The sequence below is a fragment of the Trachymyrmex cornetzi genome, unplaced genomic scaffold, assembly GCF_001594075.2.
Source record: "Trachymyrmex cornetzi isolate Tcor2-1 unplaced genomic scaffold, Tcor1.1 scaffold1137, whole genome shotgun sequence".
Lineage (NCBI taxonomy): Eukaryota > Metazoa > Arthropoda > Insecta > Hymenoptera > Formicidae > Trachymyrmex > Trachymyrmex cornetzi.
Genome location: NW_017295694.1, coordinates 141,898 through 164,311, shown reverse-complemented (window position 1 = coordinate 164,311; position 22,414 = coordinate 141,898). Strand labels below are relative to the sequence as shown.

Genomic DNA, 22,414 nt, shown 5'->3' with positions numbered 1-22,414 from the left:
CCCCCGCCATTGTCGTCGTCGTCGTCGTCGTCGTCGTCGTCGCCGTCGTGAGCAACGTTGTGGTGACCGTGGTCGTGGCTGCATTCGCGGATGTCGCCGGCGAGATGGGCGTGGACGACGCTCGATGATGAGAGCCGTCCGAGCTCGCCTGGAGCAGCTGAGCCACCAGAGACCGCACAAATTGAGCGGGCGACAGAGAGGCCTCGCTTCTAGCCTGACAGAAGTGTCGGGCCAGCAGACGACGATTCAGGGACCGCTGATGTCTCGCGGAAGCGCCGCTTGACGGCCACGCCAACTCGGCGCAGAGAGCCGTCTTCCCGCTTCCCGGTCCGCCTACGATCAGAGCACCGCACGTCTTCGATTGCGGCCTCTGCTCCAGGCAGTGCGACAGCTTCGTGAAGGCCCATTCTCGGCAGAAGAAACGCTTCTTCTCGATCACCGGCGCCGCCATTTCGACGTCCCGATATCTCTCTTCTCCTGTTACCTCGGCGCGATGAAACCGCTTCTCGCGATTGAGTTTATCGGGATTCCCTAATGTAAATCGATTGGCGTAAGTAGATCTTTGGCATGGGTTTCACTATATCGGTTTCAATCCGGGTGTTCGGCTCGTCTGGACGTATCTGATCGGATATCTGATCGGATAAGCTGTTCTCTCTCTTCTGTCTCGCTCTCTCCGGAGTACCGCGACTAAATGCAGATCTGGTGTAAATGATGAGATGGGTGGCGGTTCAGATCGGCTTAAGTGCAGCGACAAGATTGACCCGGCTGCGTTGCTCTGTCAACGGAACATTGGTGGGAGCCCCAGGGGGCTCTGAGGCTTCCTCTGACTCCATTCAGGCTTCTCATCGCCTTGTAGCCGCTTTGTAACAATGCGCTTCGCGTCCTTGCATGCTATCTGAAACAAAAGGAAATCTCTTTTCCCTCTTGTTCCTCGAGTATTTTGTGAATGCTTATAAAAAGTAGAGAATGACGGACATAAAATTAATTTCTCGCCACAAAATAACGATCGAGATAAAATCGCCTTCAAACAGAAAGGAATAGAGGAAATCTACGATAAAACACGCAAGGTACTCTCTTTTCGTTAAAGTATATTCAGACACAAATTACGCGGCTGCGGCAAAATACTCGTTTACATCACGATAGACACGGTAATGTAGCAGTAGTTTAAAAAATAAATTCAGAGGACTTTCGTCATCGTATAAATACATAGCACAATAATGATCGTAACCGAGTCGCGAATCGTGAGTCGTATGTCAACGCACAATGTTTTGGCATATCTGTACGCCGTATCGATCACATTACGCGTCGATCTTTTGTGATGGTAACATGTCTATTATACACACAGCTTTGGTGAAATTACAAATCGTTAACGGTAAGTGACACAATTACATCATATAACTTTTCAAATATTTTAATACTTGAGATATAAATTGTCAATGCATGTGTAACAAAATAATGTATAACAAATTTCGAAATGATTAAAAAACATAACCTTATATATCAAGTCCTTCATACATTAATCGAATCAGTATAGGTGCAAAAATTTTTTTCATTTGCAATGTTGTAATAATACAGTTAACAATGTACAATTGTTACAATTGTTAACAACTGTATTGTTACAATATTGCAAATAAATAAAAATTTTTGCATATGTACTGATTCGATTAATGTACGAAGGACTTGATATGTAAGGTGATGTTTAAGGTGATTTTTAATCATTTCAAAATTTGTTACGCATTGGCTGCGTTCGGGGAGCGCGCTATCAACGCTAATTTGTATCATATTATCCTTGTTTCACGTTTAATGGAGGATGAAGATAGAATGACACAAATAGTGCTAATGGCGAACCCACCCAGCATTTCGTTGCACATGCATTGACAATTTATACCTAAAGTATTGAAATATTTGAAAAGTTGTATGATGTAATTATGTCACTTACCGTTAACGATTTGTAATTTCATCAAAGGTGACCACTGATGTAGACACGTTACCATCACAAGAGATCGACGCGTAATGTGATCGATACGGTATACAGATACGCCAAAACATTGTGCGTTGACATACGACTACGACTCGTGATTCGCGACTTGGTTAAGACCATTATTGTGCTGAGGTCCTAATTTGGATATATCATGCGCGACATATCTCGAGCAGACTTAAAAGATTTTTCGGTCCTTCTCCGATCCTCGTCGCAATTAAGCGGTCCAACTAACCGTCTAATTGATTCGCTCAGTGTTAATCTTTAGACTAGGCGCGTCTTCTGGAGGCTCTGGATAGCCCTCCTTCCGAGACTTTAATCATTACCGTCCCAACTTGGCGCGATTTTGCCCGGAGGTAAAACGATATTAACTTAAGATAGTCTTCCGTTTAACAAGATAGATTAGCGCGCTGTCCATTAATGCGATAATTAATAATCCTAACACGACGGAAAGTTCGACGACCTCGCCCATCGCGTTCCGCCGGATGCGTTTATATCGCACTGAGGGATAAATAACCATATCACGGCGAGCGGTGCGGGTCTCTCGCAATCTTTCCGTGTTTAACGATTTTTATTGGTAGGAGTTCGCCGAGGATTTTTACTTTTTACTTGGAAACCAACTTCCTTCGACTTCCTCGCAACTAGTCCACATTCAAATGGCTTTGACTTTATATAAACTGACGTTTGTTAAGTTTTGTGTAATCTGGGCATGTGTCTTACGTTCATGACTTTTATTATTTAATTTTAAGACGCCAAGTTAATGTAATTAAAATTTCACTACATCGTAAATTTCGACTGTGAATACTGCACAGATGAAGGTTAATCACAATTTGCGTCTTCGATAAAAATCTCGCTAAAGATAACCCTAATTGAGGCCGAAACGTCCGATGATTTTAGAATGTAATAGCTTTTATATATATAATAGATAAAAAAAAATGTTTACGCTCAAATAACGTTGTTACTCTCATTTGCCAAACTATTCCTAAATTCTAACAAAATTTGAACAATTCAGTTGCCTTGCTGACACTCGTTTCTGCTAACAGATGTACGTTCTGCAAGAAAGCGCACCCTTTTTCTCTGTCTCTCTCTCCCTCTTTTTCTTTCGTTCTAATAAATTATAAATATACGTTCCCGCGGCATATCACGAATCGATTCGATTACATGTCCGGGGCCGTTAGCGTATAATTGTGTTACGCGGAACGAAATTGCCACATGACCATTTTTGACCATCGCTATCATCGATCCCTCTCTTTCTCTCTCCCATTTTTTGTCTCTCCTTCTCTCTAGCAACGTGGGAAAATGTGTTGCGCGAGAAAACGCAAAAACGGTTTTCGCCGAAAGCCACAAATCCGACTGTCACGTCGGCCGATACACGGTCATATATACATATATATGTGCATACGTGGATGTAACGAAAGATCGCTCGGCACGTCGACCCGCGAACGCAGGGACGAAGGACCGCAAATCTAACTCGTACCCGGAAACTGGCGCGATAAATTTCGCGTTTATCCGCCCGGCCGCTGAGAGAGGCAATCGCGGGTGCAGCAGCCCGATATTTCCCTCTATTTTCTTAATTGGACAACTGCTTACGATCTTTCCGTAGCCAAGACTCAAATTAAAATTCTATTAAAAGTAAAATCCGCTTGAAATTAATAGAGATAAACGGCTTCTCTCTGACTCGTCCGCCTGAAACGTGAGACCGAATTTCAGCGAATGTTCGTAGCATTGAGAAAGGAGTCGCGACGGTGTCTGGGATATTTTTTTTTTTTTTTAAAGAATCATTGCTCGCTTTTACAATACTGTTACTTGGATTCAATGTATTTTCTGTCTTGATTTATTCCATATACGTAATAAGAATAGACTGCGTATTCTTATGAAGTTGTCATTATCGGACTAGAAAGAGCGAGGTAGCTCGAAACACATCGCTCTTTGTCTATCTCCCTCTCTCTTTCTGCTCTATTATATTCTACTATATTATATTTAATTTTATTTAATTTTATTTCTTATTTAATTTAATTTAATTCAATTCAATTTTTTCATCTCCGTGTAATACTTTCTTCAAATTTCTATATATGCTAGTATTCTACTTACCTGTAAATTTCCTTATCCTGTGATTATTAATTTCCATATTTTACGTCTCTTCAAATTTTTGCGCCAATTTTTTGATAATTTTCTTATTTTGCATTTTTTACCCTTGAACGTTATTGTTTACTTTTTCTGTAAGTTCTTAGAATGCTTGTTCTAGAACAGTAATAAACACTTTATCTATGTATCTATCTCTTTCTCCCTCTTTTTTTCTAAAGTATCAAGTTGAAGAGAGAGAGATGCTAATATATTCAATTCTTTCTAACCAAACACAAATGCTAAAAACAGGAAATGTGCAATCCTATTACATCTATAATTGTATATTATTTCGTGATATAAGAATGCCAGATATATTATAATATTGTGTACAATAGTTGAATACATAATATAATTTGGAGAAAATTTCTAATCGATGGCAAATTTTTAATAGGGTATATTTGTATATTGGCTTATAAAATTTGAGGTCAATTTCTGATTGGTTATAAATGTTCGAACTACTAAAATTCTTTGAACTACTGCGCATCCACGGGAATGTTATAGTTATAGTATTCTTACATCATGATTTATTCGTCTGCGTTGAGACGGAGACCAAACTTGCTTGTTCGGGCGCAAAGTTGATAACTGTGTCGCGCTTCGCGGTTCATTCATTTCAGCGACATTTGCCGTAGGACTTGTAAGCAGCCACGGGACTTGGAAACTCGCGGTAAGGTAAATGCACGTTTGCATACACACACGTACACACACGTACGAAACTGACGTTTCGTAAACGCCTCGGTAAATGCCACAAGGCTCGACCTATATTCCGACAATGGCCGCCGACCCGTTTATTATTAGATGCGGAGGCACACAACGCCATAAAGATGACACCATCAATGTGCGCGCGTTGCATTGTCGCCTCGATGCAACCAGAACCAACGTTGACAACCCCCTCGGTTGTCCCTCTCCCCTAACCGGCGATCGTTATGGCCGAATGATACGCCGTAACCGTGGACGAGAAACGAGACGAAGCGAGAACCTGTTTCACACGAGAAAATCCCCACCATGCTCAGTTAATTAAACTCCTTGAGGAAGCGCGCATCGAAATTGAAACCATTTATTTTCTACTGGACTGTATTTAATGGAGGTAATTAATATTTTAATCGCGACACTGATGACAAATTACGGATCGTATCCGGAAATATGTGAGAGAAATATTCACGCCTTTGGTAATAGTTTCACGTAGAGCAATTACTTTAGATACGCAATATATTTTCGTACAATTGAATATACATAGACCGTGTTCAATAAAAAATAAAAATTGATCGTGTCTAATAAATAAATATTGACCATGTCTAATAAAAAAATTAATTGATTGCTGCAATAAAACGCGAATTTGTATGAAAAATTGTTCTTGACGGAAGAGCCTGCACACTAATAATAATGATAATTGAGAAACAAAGCGTCGCCTACTTTCATTTTTTTTTCTTATAGAAATATCATTTAGGACATATTTCGTTTGGTTTAAAAGAAATAAAACGATGCAAGACAATTTGAATAATTTCATTTGACAAACTGGTTATCGCAATAAAACACCATTTTATGAGAAAAACTGTTTTTGACAGAAGTTTATATATTAACCAAGAAATGGAAAAACCCTGTCTATTATCATTTTTTTTATGAGAACATCTGTTACGTATTTTGTTTAATTCAGAAAAATTGAAATGCAAAACAATTTAAATAATTTTGTTATATAATAAATAAAACACGATTCTATGGAACTGTTCTTGACGGCAGTCCACGTATTAATAACTGAGGAATGTTGCCTACTTTTATTTTTTCCATAGGAATGTCTATTATATATTTTATTCGTTTCAAAAGAAATAAAACACCCACAATTTGAATAATTTTATTTGAAAAACTGATTGCCATAATAAAACGATTCTATGGAGACTGTTCGAACGACGGGTGCAGAGAAAAGGTTACTTCGATTTAAAGAAATTTTCTTTGCTATACGGTTAAAGAAAAAATTTCTTTGATTTAAAGAGATTATGTTCAAATCCAAGAAATGATATTCAAATCATAATTAATAAATAAATTTTATTCAATTTAAAAAAATAACGTTTAAACCAAAGAAATTTTTTCTTTAATTGTATAGCAAAGAAAATTTCTTTAAATCGAAGTAACCTTTTCTCTAGATGCGGGCCCACGTGCTAATAACAGAGTATTGCCTACTTTCATTTTTTTTCATGGGAATGTCACATTACATATTTCGTACGGTTCAAAAAAATTGAAACGATGCAAGACGATTTGAATAATTTTATTCGCGAGCCCGCTTCCCCACGTATGCGACAGACAGAAGGGGTTGGAAACGTCACGGTTATAAGCGAACAAGGGGGGCTGAGAGGAAAGGAGGCAGCGCCCGATGTTTCCTTTCTCACGTTATGCTTTTCTCCCTTGTCTTGCACCCCTAACCGATCGATTTCCGTTCCCCACCCTGTGAACTCCGCGTGTCGACCTCGGTGAACGCGAAATTTATCCTCGGCAGAGGCCGCGGAACTGGATTCAATCAACGAATATAGGCGCTGGATCCATTTACATGCAAAAAAAGGAATACGCCGTCATCGATAAACGGTAGCACGATTCATTTCGTGAGGAATACGGACAAACAGGAGCCTGGAGGAGCAATGGTCTTTTTTTCGCCCAGCAACCACGGACGATATAATAAACGGCAAGATCGTTTTTCGTGGAGCTTACTTTTTAAATTCTTAATTTACTTGGCAATTAAAATTTTTTCTCTTACGTCCAGCGATGAGAAATATTTGTCTGTATGTACATTCGTTCCCCATTCCTCTGTTTTGCATTTACGCGATTGTATAAGAAATATACGCGCAGATTTTTATTTCCTTCGTCGTCACATTCAGGAGGTCAATCGTGTATCTTGAAATGAGATGAAAATTACAAAGGTGAGCAAATTCGTTCGAATTTTTGTAATTTCATTCATGTGGAAGAAACCCAGGTGTGCTCGTTCTCGAGACGAATTTCGTACAATTTTGCAGATGCCAGATGCGAATATATTCAAATTGACATATTTAAACTGTACTGCCAAAAAGACGAGCATCTAATGTAATTCCCACGCAGAATAGACTCAATTGACAATGTAAGCACACATAATTAAGTAAAAACAGAACAATATGTAAGCAAAAGAATAATGACGTGACGGTGATTTAAATCACTGCGATGGTGGTATCTGGCATTTAATTCTTATTAATTAATTAGCTAATTAGAAATGTGTATGAATAGCACACACCTGGGTTTCTTCCACAATAGGTCTGTTTTTTATTCCAGCAAAAGATTGCAATAGAACCTTCTTTCTCGCTTTCACCAAATGTCAAACATATATTTATTTCACTTAAGTTTCAAAAGAGTCAACTAATTCAGCTATAGAAAACAGACCTCATGATTTCACTAGTTAACATCTAGTGAATTTGCTCACTTTTGTATTTTCATCTTATTTCAAGATCACAATCGAAAGATCCGTATATTTCCGATTTGTCCTCGATCATTATTTCGCTTTCGAAAAAAAACCTATGAATTTCTCGATGAAAATTACGGCGGTTTATATCAGAAAAGAATGCAGCACAATTTTGGTCGCCTATAGACAGTATGCGGCTGCGAGACGCGTTTCCCTCGTTTCTCATCGCGCGATGGCAGCAGAAAGGGAGATAAAAGCGTGTGATTTTCTCAAGGTAGAATGATCTCGTCGTTTGTCTGAATATACAAGAAGGGCGACTGCTCCGATATTACACAAAAGTTCGTCTAGACATCGGATCGCGCCGGACGAAGGAGCAGCAGCGTGGAATTGCAAAGGGTAGACGAATATACTCAAAGAAAGCTCGCGGCTAAGCTGGATTTAGAGTTAATCCGGAAGAGACCACGGCCAGAATATCAGCAGGTCGGTCAAGCGGTATTCGTTGAATAATTATCTGTTGTACTTAAGTGCTTAACGTAGAAAAAATGCTCAACGTAGAAGAAATATACACTGAAATAATAATAAAAAAAATAAAAAGTATCACGTACTAGCGTTCTTTTACTAGAAATCTTTATTATTCGATAAATAAGTAAAGAAATAATAAAGAAATAAACAGGAAATAATAAATCGTAAACACACATCTGAAATAAATTGATTTAATAAAGAATTGAAAAATTGTGAATTATCGGGCTATTTGAGCCGCGCTGGATATTATTTGCTCGCAACGCGGCTCGAATAGCTTGATAATTTACAATTTTTTAATTCATATTCTTGAGAGTCTTATTAGTTTATGTATTACTTAATAAAGAATATATTCAAATATTATTCAAAACATCTAACTTTGACCGTGTTAGCGTTCTCTATCGTATATGAAGAAATAATAAAGTTAAAAGATATTACATAGTTCATAATCATTAAAGCATAAAAAATATTCACGAGACTCGATATGAAGAAACATCACGATGTAAATACCTCGAGAGACGTCTCCCTTTTCATCCCTCTCTTTTAATTTGATCACATGGCGTTGCTCCGTTGCATTCGTTGCACCCGAATGCATTATGCATCAAGTTGCACGCGTGCTGGCCTAGCACCTACGCAGCCATGCATGCCAGTAGTCTCGTTTAAAGACACAGGAAGAACTTCTTCCTGCGTGAAATGAGAGAGAGAGAAAGAGAGACTGCCGTCTTGTATTTCAAATCTTAAAATGAGCGAGTCGTCTCCTTTGTACGAATGCGTTTCATATTCTAGCAAGAAAATCTCGCAGATAAAAGTTAAAAACGCCGTTAGTCGCACACAAAGATTAATATGCGTTTATTTTGAGTACGAGCACTAGAATTTGTACAATTCTAACTTTGAATAAATATCCTTTGCGACGATAGAGTGAAAACTTTAGAAAGGCCTTCCCGAAAAATACGAATATTGTATAGTAAAGTCTTTTCTATGTAACCGTTCACGCTTCGAGAACTTTTGTGAAGTAAAATATATTTCCGCTTTAAAAATCCTCTTTATCGATAAAAGTATATATTGTATTTTTCCTATACCTCCAGATTTCTTCTACGGGCGACGAAGATAAATGTGTTCTCTTCAACTCAAGCTTCAACTCTTAAGGGGAATTTATAGTCGTCCGTGTTTTACCTGTGATTATTTTTCAACAAGTATTTTTCTAACTGCTTTTATAGACTTAAAAATTCTTTTCCACATACACAGTTGAAATATAAACGGTAATGTAGTCCAAACTGATCGATTTTATGCCAAAACAAAAAAAAATTTTGTTATCGGTTTCTGGAGTCGACTTGCAACAATATTTGCTTTATATACAAATTTTATATTTTTTGTATATATAAAATTTTGTATATATAAAACAATCTTAGTTTAAACTAGGAATTACATGAATAAACTATGTTGAGTTTTCAGAATTAGGTTTAGGATACACTGAGAAAAAACATCCTAAATTTCAATAAATACACAGTAAAAAAGAAAATGTTAATTTTAACATGTCCCAGGAGATCCGCACTCTAAATTTTAAGTTAAAGTAACTCATTCATCTTGTGTTATTTATTAACGAACTAGTAATGTTAAATAATTGACACAATACTTTACATTTATATTTGTTATTTTGACTTTAAGGATGATTTAAAACTAACATATAAAATAAGTAGAGTACATAGAAGAGTAGTTGCAGTGACTCGTGAGAAAATGTTAATAAAACATTTTTGTTCGTATAATGTGAATGAAAAAATTCTTAGATATTAAATTGACTTAGATTGACTTTGAGATATATAGATTAATTGAAACAATTGTGTTAAAAACACTCAAAATAATATTCCATTTTTAATTGACATACGCAATTGTTAAGTTAGAAAGGTAACATGAATCTAAAACATTAAAATGTTACAAAAATAATAACATATCAGTTGTATGTTTATTTTACATTGAAGTAATAATCAAAATGTGGTAACACAAGAAGAATTCTACATATGGACGCACGTATTTATTTGAATAGTACCAACTAAATATTTATTAAATATAAAAATATATTTATTTGGTACAAACAACATTAATTTGATTTAATAATCACTTTTTTTTACTAAATATTTTATAAAAAATTTTTTTTATATATTTTTTTAAATATTTATTTAAATTTAGTACAAATTCCTTTCTTTCCATGAAATACAAGATTTTGATTGATTTTCTTATGCTTTATGCATTATGTGTTATGCAAAAATCTGTGCTCTGACTTTATATAGGTATAATATAAGTCCTATACTGATGCCCATTTCTCCCAATGTAGATTAACTTTAATCTCGGTTTAATTCGTTCTTTAAATTATCCTTTTCTAAATCTTAGAACTAGAACAAGACACAAAAAGTAAATTAAACCAAGTAAGTTAAAGTTAAACAATTTTGATAGAAACGGGTGTGAATCGGTAAAAGACGACTTTAGGATTCCGTTAATGTAGATACGCGTGGGTTTGACAAAGTGTGGAACTCCCGTTGCATCATCGAGCGAGCCGCTCCTCTTCACAAGGACGTAATCCGAAATCGAGTCCGAGTAAATGGGGCCGATTCTCTCTCTGCGGGGATGGTGCGGATTAACTTTCCGTTGGTGTAAAGCCGCGCGCGAACTTGCCCGCAAAATAGAGCTGACCGTCGTTTAATCCGTTCACGTCAGAGTACGTGCCCGCTGGGCCGATTCCGTCGCAATTGCATTCCAATTAGCGTGAAAACGCGGACGCCGGGCTGGAGACTGCAGGCGCCGCAGATTCTGCGCCGGGTCTTGCCGGGTCTTGCCGGGTCTTACCGCGTCAGCATCGTATAGCGGTGATAGTACCAGCGGCGATACTCTTGACGTACTATATGTAAGATACAATATAGGAAAACATGTCTAGCTGAAAAATCAATAATTAGTTAATCTATCTACACACAGAAAAATACATACTGTACACTGTTAAATCTATAGTGCCAAATTTAACCTAAGATAAGTCGCCACTGCTCCTACTCAATTATATCGTTATTCTGCTGCTTAGTTCATCTTATCTATTACAATTAACATTGTCGATGCAAATCAAATTTTATAACTAGTTGGGCTATACATCAGTAGTATTGCTGTCGCCTCACTTTTTGCTTGCACTTTGCTTTTACCGTTACACCACTGCTATTTAGTATGTACCATTAACCCTAGCAAACCACTCATGGATCCAATGGACCCTTGCGATTTTTTACATTGCTGTTTTACATTTCTTTGAAGCATTGTAATTAATTGAAAATATTATTTATTTGATTCATATTTATCTGTCTTTGTCTGACTTTGAGGTATAAATTTCACACGGTTTAAGCTAAAAAATATATATTCAGTCCAGAGATATAACGTGACAAAGTTGCAGGGTTTCACAGACCCTGATGTGACCAAAAATAACAATGGCTTACTGCACTGTTAGAAATGTAACCACGAGCTTCCTTTACATGTAAATGAAGCTGATGGTTATATGAACGAAATTAAAAGTAATGAATGATTTAACTAAAAATTAAGTTACAGTAGTTACTTAAATGTAATGAACGTGTACATTTTAAATTTATGAAAAATACATTAAATTTTATGTACATGTACATAAATATACTTTTTAGTTACAAATACATTAAATTTAATGTAATGTCATGAAATTAAATTCAAATTAAATTCAATTATGTAACTTAAAAGTTAATGAAATTTAAGAACATTTCTAACAGTGTAGGGTTAACTGTAAACCTAATTTATATAAGCTTATGCAATGTAATAAAGTTATTATTATTATTTTATACTAAAACAATGATTATATTTGACACTGTACAATGTCAATTTAACACTAGTCAAATTTAATTATCGTTTTAGTATAAAATAACGATACATTTAGTAGGAGCAGTGGCGACTCATCTTAGGTTAAATTTGACGCTATAGATTAAACAGTGTACGTAAATCATAATTACTTGTTTCAAGTATTTCATTTCTGCGAGATTCGAGAATCTTATGGATTCTCGAGGAACGCGATTTTTTTTTACATCCGTATTTATCTCCTCGCACTGAAACGTGTATATTACTGAATGCGAAACGAAAGCGTCAGTTCGCTCCTTATTTAGCAGGGGCATGTATATCCGTGCCACGCGAACACACGAGTTTTATGCTTACGGAGAAGGCGAAACGACAGGTCGCCTTTACATTCGAGCGTATAAATAGTCAAATAAAGTCGTCAAAGACGCAGTATTACAGCGCATTATCGCGAAATGGATTACGATCGAATATGGAGGATTCCTTTGTATTAAAAACATTAAATATTTATCGCGATTATATATTAAACTCGCTGCTCGCAGGAATATCAATTGCTCGCACTGTCATTTTTTTTTAATTGCGCAATACGCGTGCAATCATCTTTTAATAATGGCGTTCTCGTCTTTTCAAGCGGAATTATTATATAATTACTATCGTATAACAATTATTATATAACTTTTATAATGTTAATACAGAGGAGTTTTATTGATAGAAAATAACAGAAGATGCTTTGCAATTGTTTTGAAATTCTTTAATACGACGGTCTTGCTCTTAATTCTTCATTAGACCTAAAATGTATAAGCCAATCATTATATAAGTATCTTATAACAACAGAGTTACAAAGGTGCTTTTTCTGTTAAACGCAGCTATTATTTCTTATAACTGGGACACCGTTCCTTGTTTCTCGCTCTAATATATTCACGACAGAACAGCTTTTGAACAAGCCTGCAACATAATGCATAGGTGACATATAATTTCCATTTTAACTCTCGTGTTACAGACCTCGCGCAAGCTTTCATACGTACGAAATACGAGTATATATTCGATATTATACGACGCGCGGATCGCTTCTGAAAGAAGATTAGAGATCCGTGCCTCCCGGACTATTGTGTCGTTTCCTAGTTTCCGTCCCGGTTGCGATCCACTCTCCGTGCACGCGTCGTCTAATCACGGCAATTAATTCCAACCGCTTTTGTACGAACGCGTCGACAAACGTGGCGCGTGCATAAATTTTGCAATGCACACACCCGAGCGTGTCCCCGAGAGCGGCGCGCTTAAACCGGTTTCCGGTGCAGGCATTCAATGGTTGCTTTCGCGTATATAGCTGTGCACGGCCGCGGATTCGGGGGCGCGGATAAGTTATATGAAATTAACGGGTCGCTTATCACCTCCTTTCTCTCTCCTTCTTCTCTCCCTCGCAAATTCGTTCGCATTGCATGCGCCGGGATTGCCGAAAACCCGCGGTCTCGTTCACCAACAGCAGCAATACGACCTTTATCAGTGCCCGATTAATCTAGTTCTAATTCTCAAAGACTAATTTGAATTTGAATTTGAATTTGTTGGAATTTAATGTAATTAAAGTCAGTATCGTTTAAGTTTGCCGCCCACACAATTGAAGAATTTGTGCATGGAAAAAATTGCTATGGTGTTGTTACTACGATATTCTCTATGTTTGGAAAAGAAATTTACGTGAATTCAAATTATATTGATACTATATTGAATGTAGCTGTTAAGATATGCCCACCTATACGATTATCACCTAACCGTAACTTTTTGGATAAGTAATGTTCGATTAGAATATCCGAGTATATGGTTGCCTCAACCGAACAATTATTGTTATCTCTCAATGTGGTCTGCAGAACAAATAGTGAGTTTGAGAAATGTATAGGTATATGGTTACACAGTACTGAGACTAACGGTTGCAATATATATAACCAACTTGTTATTATGTTACTACCGCGCCAAAACTCGCGAAGACCTGTTCGCCGAGGACTCGCGAATTCTTTCATGATCTTAAATGAAGTTTATGATTAGATTGGAAGACTCGAACGCGTTACTCAGAGCCTCATGTTATTGTCGTATATACATTTGGCTGCACAAATATATGAAAATAACGCATACGGCACTGAGTAACGTGCTCGAGTCCCCCAACCTGATCATAGACTACGTGGATCGTGGTTGTTCTCTCCGTGGACGCGATATAGATAGGAGATTGTAATGCTATCAGTTTAAAATAGGATAACATATATACATAACTATGGTTGCCGAAACCGTAGTTAGACATAATCATTGTAACATCTATATAACAAATATCATTAGTAAGGAAGGAGCAACCATAAGGTGCAGTAAGTGACTTCCATAGTACTATAGTTCCTATATAACCCCTTTGTATTGATGAGCGAAAATTATCACAATTATTCGGTTGCAGCACCGTAACTTTTTCTCCGTGTGTTAAATTTAACACAAGATAAATATGTTAGAAAATAACGCAAATATTATGTAACAAATTAACATAAAAAACATAACATTGACACAATTTATATAAGCAATCATATTTCTCTTCATTAAAATTAACATTTATATAATATACTAAATTAACACATTTTATTCATTTATCTTGAAATTTATATTTTAAGAAATATTATTTTAACGTTATTTATTCACTTATTCATACATTGTGTTGTTTTAAGAAATGTTGAATATTCTTTTAATAATATATTTAAATAACATAATCATATTACGTTAAGTTAGCACTTGGATATATTAAAAATTCGACATAAAATTTTAACAAGAGTTAACCATTTCTAATACAAATACAAAATATTTTTTACTGTGCATCTTATTATAGAAATGATTGGGAATAATATTCCAAGGTTTTACATTTGTTCGGTTTGTTGTTGCACCTATTTAATTTCCTTAAGTTGATATATTTTATATCTTTCGTCTGTTACTTTGACTTTTCATTTTTTGTAATTATTATTCCTTGTGCAGTAAAAGTATTCTCTGTGTTTGAGAAATATTTGCCTAATTAATCTGTCTAGAGCAACAGAATTTTTTACTGTCTTTTGCTGACACCTACTAACGTAATATGCTAATAAATCAGCTTTAATTATTCCCGAACGAGCGCACGCCTGTTAGATACAACTTGGATACAACACAGTGATGTTCCATTTCTCAACCTGATACGAGCAGTTGAATTTTCCGACTCGAGTTCGAGACAAGCAGACATACCTCTCGACTATACGCGAATCTAAAGCGCATATATGTTTCGGAATAACACGCTTTGCCTCGTGACTAGTGACGCTGCAATTCGGCATCGCACGATGCATTTAATTGACCGCGATAAACTCATGCGCTTTTCATCGTCGCGCTTATCGCTGGGCATAAGAATTCCTTCGCTATATAATTCTCAAAGACTAATTCTAATTAAACAATGTTAAGAATCTTTATTTTAGACCGCATATGTGAGAAACACAATCAATACTAGAAAAATGCCTATTACGGTCGAAGCTGGATCTTCATTGTTTTAAAATAATTCAATCTTGAATTACTAATATATACACTATATATGTACTTGCATATATACCATATTGCAGTCTTTTTAGAACTGCGCGCCGAATTGTTTTGCCTCGGTGGTCTAATGACTTAGGAATACGCTCGTACGGAATACAAGAGATCCGGGTTCAGTCCCGGTCGAGTTAATATTTTTCATAATAAATTTATTTTCAGTTTCAACATATTAACATCTGTATAATATGATGCTGGATGGTAGCAAATTATTAAATTGCTTGTCAATTTAATTCGCGATTATTAAAGTAGTTTATATATATATATAATTGCGTTTATAGTCCGGAAAAACAATTCGGTGCGCAGTTCTAAAAAGACATATATGGTATATATATGCAAGTATATATATATATATATATAGTGTATATTAGTAATTCAAGATTGAATTATTTTAAAGCAATGAAAATCCCCAGCTTCGACCGTAATAGGCATTTTTCTAGTATTGATTGTAATTCTAATTAAATCAGAGAAATCAGAGAAATGTCAAGAGTATCAAAAACAATTGGGAAAATCAAAGAAATCAGGAAAAAGTCAGGAAATTTTGCAAAATTTTCTGTAACAGTAAAATTCTTGATTTTAAAGAAGATCCAATTTTATGTGGATCTGTGAAGTTAGCACGACATTCTATTAATATAAAAAAAAAAAACAATGACAGTTTCAATAGCATTTTTCACAGTTCCTTATAAAAATAAAAAAAAGTTCAGCATTTTTTATACTAAAAAATCACAATTGAAAAAATAGCGGCGAAACTCTGTTTAGAAATTATTGTCTCCTACATTTAACATGTATATTAAAATTGGTATAATTATTGGAATTTTGTTTCCAAATTACATATATTGGTAATACTTGAATAGTACTAACGGGAATTGTAGTTAAAAGTGGAAATATTTATATTTTTCTTGTACTTTAGAAGAAAAGTATTACGCTAGAATCATAAAGTTAACATACCATATATTTGCAATTTTTATTGTTCAGTATATAAAAAATGCGAAACTTTTTTTTATAAGGAACAGTAGAATTACGAAAAGTGCTACTATCTATTTTATTATGTTAACAGAATATCGTGCTAACTTCATAGATCCTAGAGATGCTGCTATAAATAATGAGGAAGATCTTACGGAGAGAAACCAAAAATTTCTTCATCAAAAGTTCGCTGTGAGGTTAGTCTTAATGAATTCTCCGAGTGGTCGATGAAAAAGCGTGAATCGCATTAGATGGGAACGCGCGGTATTTACTTAGAGCGTTTTCTCTTGAATTTCGCACAGCGGTGATCCCGTTCCACCTAATTGGAATTGCACGTGAGGCTCTACGACTTTAATTAGAACTCGAGTGTTTTTAATCTACTAAAAACACTCCGCGATTTGTTAAACGTCCCTTTTCTTTTACATTGACGTCCGAGTTCGGGTGAGACATCGCTTCAACACCGCGACAAAAAGTGCATTTTGTAAAATGTACGAGATAATATAAAACGGACGATGAGAGAAAGAGAGACATTCTACTTCCGTATAAATATTCAAGTTCTTCATATTGTCACTCTTAGCTAGGCCGATTAAATGGAGAGCACAGTATGTGTAACAGTCATGCTGTCTTTCTCTTTTTCTCTTTCCATTGAAGGCTTTTAACCTAATTAGCATAATGTCAGTGAGAACGAAGTGAGCTGATAGAACACGCAATAGCGCCTATCTACCTTGGCGGGAAGATTAAAAGCGCAGCGTAAAACGACCGGGGTGATTCTAACAGCCACCATATACTGGAAAAGTTCCTTCCTGCAAGAAGGAGCGCAAATTAAATTATTCGAAAAGTCTCGCGGGCATAGTGGCCTCTATTATTCTCGTGCAAATCCCGCGTTTAAACGCGAAAGGTACCCTTTGAGCATTATCCCGCGAAGAGCAACAACGAATATCTCAAAACCACGCTTGAGCTTGTTGCGGTAACAAGACACGACCAAAGGAATCTCTTTCCTTTGGATCCGAGCGTTCAGATTCCAAATTTATAGGTTCATATAAATTGTCTGCCAAGTAAATTTTATATGGCTTACTGCATGTATACTCTCTAAATCTGAATCAGTGGATAATCACTGATATCAGTGCCGCAAGTATATCACTGGTAATCAGTGAATGAAATGTGACATCTCTAACCTAGCTAATCTTTATTATGTGATTTAACTAACCTTGTTTTAATGCATAACTTTAATAAATATAGTATTGGAAGATTCAAATTAATGTGCAAATATCAGTATTTTAGTTACGTAATGCTCAAACATTCTTTCTTTTTTAGTTGAACTTCACTGATTATTCAGTACCAAGTATGCCACTGGGTAATTAGTGACTATCCACTGATTCAGATTTAGAGAGTACGCCACGGTAGAATTTTTATTATTATTTAATAAATTGTTGGATAATATTATATATGAGTAAATAAAATTATATCCAGTAGTTGCGAGCTTTTCATTTCATGTTATCCAACTATTAGTGTAGCTTAAAATTTTATATAAAATGGTATTTATATTTGTTTAAATATTTTAAAAAAATTCAATAACGCATGATCACATCATGACAAGTATATTAAACAAGTTACTGTAAATTTTTAATTGATTATATGTCTGTCGCATATGGAGGTTAAAAAGGGAAAAATTTTAATCTAGAAATCTAAAAATATTAACCCTCCACCGGCAACCGAGGTCTTTAAAAGCACCGTCGATGTTTTGATGAATTTTGTGAAATTCAGTAGATAAATTTAAATCTGTAAACGATAAGTAAAATGCCGATTTCCATAATAGTAAAAACTTATTGTTAAAAACAAATATACCGGACTTTTTCAGATTTTTATATAATTCGGAATACAAATTTTTTTTGTTTTTCAGAGACTTCTACACTATCAAAGAAACAATGGTAACCGAATCCCTTGAATTAAAAAAACATTTTGTTATTTTTAACTGTTTTTGTTATTTTTAACATGTATGTCAAAATGGTAAATTCCATTCTGTGGTTAGTTTCCAAGTAAACAACGTTCATATTAACGTATGCATTTAGTAAATAATACATTCAATTTTAATCATAGTAATTTAATACAATTTCTACATTTGAGTTAAATTAATGACGTACTGAATAGGAACAGTAACGACCTATAGAAATGATCAAAAATATCTCGAAATGGATATAATTTGACATTACAAATTTAATAATTACCGTTATGTTCTTTAATGTTTGATGTTTTAATTAAAAAAAAAAAAAAAAAAATTTGTTTTTACAATATGTTTATTTTTATGAAAGTTATAAGCAAAATTTGCTTGGGTTGGATATATCATATATCAGTGTTTGTTCCCGTATATATAGTAAAGTAATTCAGTTAAATTAACGACATATTAACAGTGGCGACCTATAAAAATGATTAAAAATTACTCAAATGGGATACAATTTGACATTACAAATTTAACAGTGTTTGCTAACGAAAAAATTCAAATTCATGTTGTCGGTGAAGGGTTGATAATTATATCCACAAAATTATACTATATTTTATACAGACTATTTCACGAAAAAAATGTGATTGGCTCGCACGAAGCATCGAGATCAAGAGTCTGCCTTGTTTTGAGAACGAATGAACTTTCCTTCTTCTCTCCGATAATTTGAGCTATTCGGATGCACATTTGGTACGACGCTCGTTCCTCTGTCGCCGATCTCGAACAAGAGCCGCGTGCAACAAACTCACTTCGCACTGTTACCCTCTCGAAGATCCGCTCGTCGGCGAACTCTTCGGGCGGACGTGCCGGGCGTGGATCGAGCTCCAAAACGTGTCCAACACGCGGTAGAGATAACACATGCCGCCCGCGCGAGAGCGGAGTTTACGGAGAGAGGATGCGATAAAAATAGCTTCTCGTAAAGCCGTTCCGATTGTGCCTGTTCCCGCTGCCTGGATGGTGTTCTCGTCGCATCAGGGCGAATGTCTGACTCGAGTATTCTGCGCGAGACGCATTCACGAGTGAGTGAATGAGTGAGAGAGTTTCGCGAAAACTTTTCGCGGATCGAGTTATCGCGTTTCGGCGCTCCGCTATTTTGTTTGTCTTGTTCGATTTGTTCAGGAGCCCCCTTCGCCGTAAATTCGAGTTAGGTAACTCGCACCGGAGGCGGTCGTAGGCGCTATGAATCATCTCACCCCGCGCGTTCTACGTGGTCCTACCCGGTCTGAAATTCTAAAATTCGTGATCGTTGTGTGCTCAGCTTGTTGTTTTATCACGAAAAGAAAAGAAAGAAGGTTTGAAAATCCACGCGGAAAGAACGAATTAACTTTTGTTGAAGTACATAACAATTTAGCTAAATATTGATCTGAAAATAATTTTGTTAGACCATAAAAATAATAACGTAAAAGTCTTAAATACACACTCTAAATTTCTTACAGTGAAATCTCACTCTCAAGAGAGTGAAAACACAACCACTCTTGAAAACAAGTAAAAAATATTTCACTTCTTGAAAAAAAGTGATAATTTTCACTCTTTTTAGAGTGAATTTTCACTCCAAAAAAGTAAGATTTCACTTCTTTGAAGTGAAAATCACTCTAAAAAGAGTGAAAATTGTCACTCTTTTTCAAGAAGTGAAGGGTAGTAGTATTTTCACTTTCTTGGAGTGAGATTTCACTACAAGAAATTTAGAGTGTAATAAGCACACTGAAAAAAACTTAATGTTAATAAATATTTGTTTGAATAGTTTTAAGTAAATATTTATTAAATATAAATATATATTTATTTGATGCAATAACCATTAATTTGATTTAACTATCATTTTTTATTGAGTAAATATTTATTTACTGTAAGTAAATGTTTACTTAATACTATATATTCAAAGAAACATGTAGGATTTAGTAAATTTTTTGTCAATGCAATGCTGCAAAAAGTTTTAACATTCTAGCAACTAATTTAAACGTTTTTCATGATTATTTGGATGATTCAAACAAAATTATTCTAAGATTTCTATTTATAGTTAAATAATTTTTAGATATACTACACGGAGAGAATTTTTCGTTATTTTTTACCGCAAAATTCATTACAAATTTCATCATGTTTGGTAATAAGCTTGGGACAACTTGACAATAATGAAATATTATCAGTAACGATAGATTTTTTGAAATATACAAAAGACTTTTTATAAATAACGTAGTAAAAATTATAATGCAGATTGTAAAATGTTTTGAAGTGAGTAAGTTCTAGCGTAGCTAGAGACACCCTCGACAACGAAAATAACCGATAAATATCGATTACAGTCGATCAATTACTGTGTTACATGGTAAAATTATAAGCGACTAAATCAGATTAAAAATATCATGCTGTATGGTAAAAATTGTATAAGCAATTTTATATATTCATGGCTACTTAGCATCTATTCTTTAAAAATAATAAAGAATCATAAACTGCGTAATATATTTTAAAATGTTGAAATTTTACTATACCCTTTAGTAAAATTAATAAAATATATTACATATCTTATTATGACACATATTAGTAAATTAAAGAAACTCATATACAATTCTTTGAAATACTATGTTGTCCCACTATTATCATGATTTTCTCTAAATTCTAAGAGAAAATTCTCTCCGTGTACAGCAGCATTCTTTCCATATAGTGTTACTGGCCAGCATTGTGAAGAGCATTGCACAAAAGAGGGAACATTGACCGCAAGGGGAAACGATGATCTCTTCCTTTCTCCCATTCGCGGTTCGAAGTAATAAAATTTATCGATACGTGCATCGTCGGTCACGCCGCGACTGTCGCGAACAGCCCCCGTGATCTCTTCCTCTCGCGAGCAAGTTCTCAAATGCTATGTCATTTCTCGCATAACGTATCGGGCAAAGTTCGCCGAGCTCGTCGAGCGGCGTCGCGCGTGCACACACTGCACATACCGCGATAGGAAGGCGTATGATTTCTCGGGTGTTCCAGTCCCGTTTCGAGCGGAAAGCCGGGGAACGAATGCCGGAAATATATGTGGAACAGCGTGCACGCGCTATCTGCCCGCCGCGGGCGCAGGAAACGCGCCCAGGACCGGAAATGAAGGATGTAACCGGGACGGCGAGGCGAGGCGACCGCGCGTACACATGTTCCTAATGAAATTCTAACGACGCGTGTGGCACAGGAATTCTTGCAGATATATATTTACGCTAGGACGCGCGAAACAGCACAGCTTCGTCAGATTCAAAGGTTTGAGGTTTTTTTTTATCGAAAAGACTTTTTTTCGATGCTTTTCTCATTGCTTATAACTTTTTATTAATAACGATATATACATTTGCTTTGGTTGCATTTACATTGTTAGATATGAAAGAAACGGTGGTAACTTCTCTTGAATTAAATAACATTTTGTTACCTTTAACTTCTATATATATGTGCGTTAAAATGTAAATTAATACATTTCTGTGATTAGTTTTAATGAAAACGATGTCCACATTAACGTACAAGCTTAGTAAATCAAATTTAATACATTTTCTATATTTAAGTTAAATTTTAGTTTAATTAACAACGTATTAAATAGGAGCAGTTTTATAGAAATGATTGAAATGATTGATGTATCTCTCAAACTGGATATAATTTTACATTATAAATTTAACAATATTACGTTCGTTAATATCTGATGTATCGAGTAAAAAAATGTTTTCACATGTTCATTTTTATGAAAGGAATCGAATTGGACTGAGTATATCATATACCAGTGTATTGTTCTCGTAGTGAAGTATTTAAGGATAGAATATATCGCATAAAATGCATAATCATAGCATAGACGAAAAAACGGTTTTGCTAAAGTATCTAAAAATTCAGCTAGACACATTATGTAGGACGTTCGAGCCAGTTGCTAGAACGTTAAAACTTTTTGCAGTATTACTGTAAAATTACTTACTGAGTAATAATCGTCCAACAAAATTATTTTTAGATCTATATCTATACACTGAGAAAAATAGTCTGGTTGGATTAAACAGTAACTCTGGTAGAAAATGGA

The 22,414-nt window shown here is 35.4% G+C and overlaps 1 protein-coding gene across 1 annotated transcript in view; it reads right to left on the bottom strand.

Moving 5' to 3' along the window:
* Positions 1–4: 4 nt before the first annotated feature.
* The window catches only part of LOC108764378 (ankyrin repeat domain-containing protein 50-like), a gene marked incomplete at its 3' end in the record, with an annotated part of 83,293 nt that continues 60,883 nt past the window's right edge, over positions 5–22,414 (bottom strand). Inside the window, exon 3 of the mRNA XM_018512605.1 lies at positions 5–895. Coding sequence (XP_018368107.1) covers positions 5–451 — 447 coding nt within the window. The remainder of the gene's footprint in view (positions 896–22,414) is intronic.